This window comes from Priapulus caudatus, unplaced genomic scaffold, assembly GCF_000485595.1.
Source record: "Priapulus caudatus unplaced genomic scaffold, Priapulus_caudatus-5.0.1 Scaffold35, whole genome shotgun sequence".
In the NCBI taxonomy this organism is placed as follows: domain Eukaryota; kingdom Metazoa; phylum Priapulida; class Priapulimorpha; order Priapulimorphida; family Priapulidae; genus Priapulus; species Priapulus caudatus.
In genome coordinates this window covers 282,961-289,635 of record NW_014577096.1, presented here as the reverse complement: position 1 = coordinate 289,635, position 6,675 = coordinate 282,961, and the positions used below count along the sequence as shown (strand labels likewise).

Genomic DNA, 6,675 nt, shown 5'->3' with positions numbered 1-6,675 from the left:
TTGTGTGTGTGTGTGTGTGTGTGTGTGTGTGTGTGTGTGTGTGTGTGTGTGTGTGTGTGTGTGTGTGTGTGTGTGTGTGTGTGTGTGTGTGTGTGTGTGTGTGTGTGTGCATGTGCGTTTCCGAATATAGGAGAAAATTAATATCCTTCCACCAGCAGTGTGATTTTGTAGCATGCATTCCAAAAAATGATGATGATGATGATGATGATGATAATAATGTATTTTAGTTGCAGTTGGTATAAGATTATGAATATGAAATTTGTTATATAAAACACTGAAATTATTGAAAACACTAAATATTATTATATTACTAAAATTATTGAAACTTGCATCAAATGTGAAAATATGCTTTCTAGATAGAAGTTAATGACCAACCAGAAAACTAGACTGCCTCTCTTACATTTATTACGTGGTAATGTTTAACAGATTTTGTGTAACAAACTTAATAAATGAGGAATTCTCTCAAATTATTGGCAGATCATCTCCGATGATGAGCTGTAAAATATTTGTAATAAGCCATGAATTAGGTAAATCACATTCAATTCATTATACCATATGTATTTAAGCAAAAATTTTAACTTAGCAAAATCAAGCACGTTATTCCGTATCTTGCGAATTCATCGTGCATGATCAGCGGAGAGTTCACCTAATTTGACTTCTATCTGCGTCATCCTTTTTAAGCTCTCAGGTGCTGATGGAACAGCAAATGGTCACCCGCCGTTTATTTTACGCACCGATGACGTACCATTTGCTCATGTCAGAGGTAAACGTTGCAATATCGGTGTCTGGGTAAACCCCGGATTCCATTGCAGCGATAGTCATCGGTAGATGATCTACGCTAATCAGCATACTACGTTCAGCAGAGAACCACACCCACCAGCTCACAAAGGTCAGCAATAAACCCCACCAACCGGCATACCACGTTCAGCAAGTAACCACACCCAATAGCATAGCACTTGCACCAAGTAACTATACCAGCCGGTATATATCACGCACACTCGCATGCTACGGCGGTCAGAAGGCTACACACATCGACACGCTACTATGCCAACCTGCATGTCAGAGTCACCTGAATGACACAGCAATCTGTATGTCACAAAAACCTCCATGTCACAGTGACCTCGGTGTAACCACAGCATTAGGGTAATGGCAACCTGTGTCACAGCAACCCGCGTGTCATGCCAACCTGCGTTTTACAGTAGTCACACGACTGCCACCGTAAGATGAGTGACAGCAGCAACCTGCGTGTGATTGCGACCCGTGTGTCACACAAGTCTCGGCTAATTTCGCCAATAAAAAAAGAAGCTAGACGATTAACGAGCGCTTTCTATGCGCCGAACACGACTGCAGGTTTTAGTGACAGCTTATTCGCACAGGCGGCTAGCCACCGTGTGAGGATCTACGATTCACCTCTAGAGACAACATCACGATGATAACAAACCGCTTTTCTGATCTTATCCTGCTACCGTATAAATTCAGCATTATTATCGCTTTACCTTCCGTAAGTAGATCAAATACCCTAGCTTGAATATATAGCGAGAGATGTAACTTCATTACAATGGATGGTTGGGAAATCGGACAAACGTAAGACGGTAAAATATTTTAACGCGAAGAACCGATCCAGTTCCCTGTCCTACACCTTCTTCAGTAAGTAAATTCGCCTGTCTTGTATTCCCCTCATTGTCTTTACTTTAGGAGGCATTTTCCTGGCAGTGTCCATTATCAGTATTCCAAGTGACAGTTCATTAATTCATCACCGTTACACAAGCAGTAAAGCTGTTACACCAGCAATTAAGTTACCCGGAGACTTCCGGCTGGCGTTTCTCGAAATTACCAATTACCCAAATCTACTGAAAATCTTGTGGAAAAACTAGAAATCATAGAAACACTATCGAGCCTGTGTTGAAGTACGTTTCGAGAAACGTCACCGAGATGTGACGATAAGAGACACGTCTCCGATGAGTGTTGATGCAGTTACGCAGATTCTCGTTACAATCATCGTGGCTACATCGAACCGACCTCAAATAACTGAACACCTGGTTTAAGTAACGCTGTAAGGAGTTGGGGGTAAAAAGCCGCCGTAATGCTTCTCGATAGGCCGTGCACTGCGTTGTTGAAGAAAGTGATAAAGCCTGGTGATCGGGAGCATAAGCGTATAGCAAGTAAATATATTAAGTGAAACCTCATCGCACGTAGAACAGTTCATATACGCGCGAGTAACGATAAATATATACGACATTTTTAATTTAACGTGTTACAGCTTGTCACATAAAACAGGGCGTGATTTCTTCATAGTTAAGTATTCGATAATAAAGAACGAAATTCTTTGTTTTCATAATGTGCGGCTATTGTACAAACTGCGCGAGATTTTTTAATCCTGTGCGTCACGTTCCCGCCGCGATACAGTGGCGCCATCACACAGACATTTTATTAACGGCTTGTTACGCAAGTTTCAAAAACCACGTGACTATTTTCTTGATAGCATGCAGTTGCGTCGGGGCGAGTCAAATTTCTGCGGGTTTCGATTTCCGAAAAAAATTCTTAATTCAAATGAAGGCTCCGCATAACAGTCCGCAGTGTAGTGCCATTTCGTCTCCTGTACGAAATATTTTCAATAGCTGAACGCCTGATATTTCTTGATCAATTTCCCCAATCGTGATTCGAGAACGCGCGCAAATACGTCTCGTGACACCCATGCGACGCTCGAGAAACTATATAGTCACGTGGTGTGTGAAAGAGGCTAGCGAGCGAGAGAGGCTAGCCGCGATGACCTAGGCAGCCTCCTTCCTGTAGATCTCGTGCGCCTTCTTGGCAACGCCGAGCTTCGAGTTGGGGTCGACCTCGGTCTGGTACTCGTAGGGCGCCTGCTTGGTGCCATGCAGCACCAGCGACCACTCCTTGACGACGCCTTGCTGCGGCTCCTCGCCCTCGAAGCGTGCGATGAGCGTCCACTTGCCGCGCGGGTTCTCGCCCCACGTGTGCGTCGTCATGAACGGCCACTTGGTGAAGCCGTCGTTGTTATCGTCGTCGTTCGGACGCGTGCTCAGAATCATCGACCTACGAAAGAGAGAGAGAGGGTAAGAGTGAGAGAGGGGGAGAGTAAACGAAGGGGGAGAGAGCGAGAAAAAACAGAGAGGGGAGGTGAGACAGACAGAGAGAGAGAGAGAGAGAGATAGTGAGACTGTGTGTGTGTGTGTGTGGCAGAGAGAGAGAGTTAGTGAGAGATAAAGAAAGAGTTAGAGAAGGAGCACGACAAGAGGTGAGTAATGGTTGCATTGCGAGAAAAAGATAAACAAGAAAGAGCGTTTGTCTATGAGAGAGAGAGAGAGAAAAAGAGAGAGCGCGCGGGCGAGTAGAAGAGAGATGGGTGGTGTGTGTGTGTTTGTGTAGAGGGGGTGCGCGCGCATGTTTGTGTGTGTGTGTACGGGGGCAGAGGAAGAGAATACAGCGCGAGATCTATAAGTGAATGCTTCTAGACTCTTCGAGTCGCCTTATAACGAGCTGCGCCATGAGCCATCTAAATGTCACTAGGCTCCAATTCGACACGTAAGTGCATCATTAGACACTCTCTGCGCCGCCCTGTGGCAGAAAATTCCCAATTAAAAGACCGCGGGAAATAGTTACACTCGTATAGAGGGCGCTACTATGTCGCTGCCATTACGTCAGCAGGTGGCTGCGCGCTAAGCGCAAATCGATTACGACACGCGCGGGAAGATGTATGCACGAGAGAATGAGGCTTACATGGTGCCAAGTGGCGATACGAGATACAGCGCAGTATCACCCCGCCGGGTTGCATTCAGCGTCACGACTGCCTGCACGTGTTCCAGGTAGTTGACTTCCGTGTCCGTTCCGGCGCAGGCGTCTGTGTCGATGTGCAGGACAATGCTGTCGTTGGGCAGCAGCTCGCTGTGACAAGCAGAACGTTGAATGACAAACAGATAAATCATGCTTGATTGATGCGATTCGCACGCGCGGCATAGTAAACGACGAACGTGAACGCGTCGCCATGTTAACCCGGTGTACAGCTCTCTATATAGGTGTGTGTGTGTGTGTGTGTGTGTGTGTGTGTGTGTGTGTGTGCGTGTCGTGTGTGTGTGTGTGTGTGTGTGTGTGTGTGTGTGTGTGTGTGTGTGTGTGTGTGTGTGTGTGTGTCGTGTGTGTGTGTGTGTGTGTGTGTGTGTGTGTGTGTGTGTGTGTGTGTGTGTGTGTGTGTATGTGTATCTCTTTACCATGAGTCTATACGTGTTATCTACTGCTTATGGTCCACAGCAGCAAAACACTGCTTGTGAATCCGTTACAATGCGCATTCATGCTGACGTCAAACTATTGATGTGTACACGCCTTCTGAACTTCAGTATTTTCCTGCGTCTTTGTTCACACGCAAATCCGTGGCGATCTAAGCGGCTAAACCGTTCCCGCAGCCGCATTTCGCAGTAATAACAAATTAATTAGCGTCTAGAGCGAGTTTCGAAGCCAAAGTTGCACAATCCGCCTAACGAATCGGTATAGGTCAATCACATCCTGCTCTAACCCTCTCTTATCACATCTTATCATCACGCTCTTATTACCCGAAAAACCCGACAGGACACACGCATGCACGCTTCAAGCTAACGTGTGAAGATACGTAAATCGGGTACGTTTTACGCAGTTATATCAGAGGGGCTAAATCATCGCATACGTACTGCGCGGTGTCGATGATGCCGGCCTCACAGTGGAACCTCGGCGGTACAGTCTTCCATCGCTTCGCCAGCGACACCATCGCGCCGGCGTCCAGTACACCAAAGCCGAACAGGTGGTTGAATTCTAGTCCGACGCCGTTCATCTGCCACTTAAACTTATCGTTGTGGTCGTAGAGCGAGTTTCGCGTCGACGTCATGACAGTCAGGTGCTGCATATCGCGCCAGGTGAGCATCGGACTGCGCGACACAAACAAACACACTTATCGTCGCGAAAACAATAATGCTGCGAATACAGGGCCGTAGGCTGAGCAAATTCCTGGGGGAGGCAAAATTTTATGACTCGACTGTGTAATGATGAGCGACGGGCGCAGCTTTTGACCAACGTCCATGATGTGGTAGGGGATAGGTCTGAGACAAGGCTTTCACGGATAAGTGACCCAAAAATCACGTTAGGGTTATTTACGATTATTAGCTAAGCTTATATTTTAGTTTTGCTCCAAATTCTAGGAGGGGGCAGCTCCCCCCCCCCACACATACACACATGCTACGGCCCTGGAAATTAACCCGTCTAAGAATTCGGGAAGAAAATCGCGTTATTCATGCACGGAATACGGACTAGGTTAATCTTTGTAGAAACAATAGCGCGTGATAATTTCTATACATAATGTGTCGGAAAGGTCAGTGTGATTTAAAGAATAACGGATATTACGAATTGGTCATTTTGACTTTGTCTATCAGACGTGAAGACAGGATCGCAGAGGAAGGCCGGAATGGATTTTTTATCATGATAATTTCACCTTTATTAGAAAGATTTCATTAATGAAACACACCCAAGAATCGGATTACGACAGCATTATCAGCAATAATCGATAAAGTGACTTCAATCATCATGTATGCTTATTCAAGAGGAGCATTCGTTACTATAATCTTGCAATATATAGTAATAATATATAGTCAGCGCATATCATAGATATAGTGAGAATCAATTCTCGCTATATGCTAAGAGTAATAGATGATTATCTGCAGCAGCCGGCCTGCTCATTTCCCATCAATAGGTTAAGACAGTCATTAACCTTATATATGTTATAAAACTATATGTCTATAGTATATGTCTCTCACCGCGGTAGCACGGACACTTACTTAGCCTCGATTGCCAGCGCGAACACACCGGCCGCCTCTGGTGCTGCAGCGGATGTACCGGAATGGCTCTTCGTACATTGCCCATAAAGATCGGTCGTTGCCTTGTGACAAAGATAGCCGATGAATAACAAGTTACACGTGAGCGTTAAAAGTGACATCAATAGACTTTTAAGTTTCACTCGCGTACAATGGCGAACTATTTCCCAGGCCGGTAGCAGGAGAACGAGTGATATGGAAGTGATTAATACAAACAACCTTAATAATAGCTCTTGATAATATAGAAATATATCCTCATTCACAGCTGCTAGTTCGCTTGCGTTGTGAGGAAACGAGATAAGAAGCGTCTGAGACAGAAGTGGAGTGACGGACGGACGGACGGACGGATGGATGTACGGACGGACGGACGGACAGGCAGGCAGACAGGCAGTGTAACTGCCGAGGTCAGCAGAAGACATGTAGCTGCTGAATCAGTTTTACATCTACTGTATTAGTTTTTTGTTCTAGATATTTTCGATATTCTTTATTTGGTAAATATGTATTTTTATTAGACTAATTATACAGTTAGTCATTTTTTTGCCACGTCATGTGTGCCCGTTTGGTCTACCTGTACATTTTGTGCGGACCTGATCACTATGTTGCTCAGAACGCCATATTTGATTGCCCACTACGATTTTCACCTGGTATAATCATGGCTATATTACGTTACTCTGAGGCATCTTTGGTAAGGAATTAGTGTGGTACTTGGTTGATTACATGAGGTAGATTGTAATAACGTGAACTATTAAGTATTGTAATTTATCTAGTGAATTTATGTGCTACATTTACGTATGTGTCAAACAGCCAATTGTCCGTTTGG

General features: G+C 45.1%; 1 protein-coding gene across 1 annotated transcript in view; it reads right to left on the bottom strand.

Annotated features, from left to right (window-relative positions):
- Positions 1-383: 383 nt before the first annotated feature.
- LOC106817853 (neuroendocrine convertase 2-like) overlaps positions 384-6,675 on the bottom strand; it is a 21,932-nt gene continuing 15,640 nt past the window's right edge. Inside the window, 4 exon segments of the mRNA XM_014822563.1 lie at positions 384-3,057; positions 3,742-3,906; positions 4,683-4,916; positions 5,820-5,920. Coding sequence (XP_014678049.1) covers positions 2,772-3,057; positions 3,742-3,906; positions 4,683-4,916; positions 5,820-5,920 — 786 coding nt within the window. The 3' untranslated portion in view covers positions 384-2,771.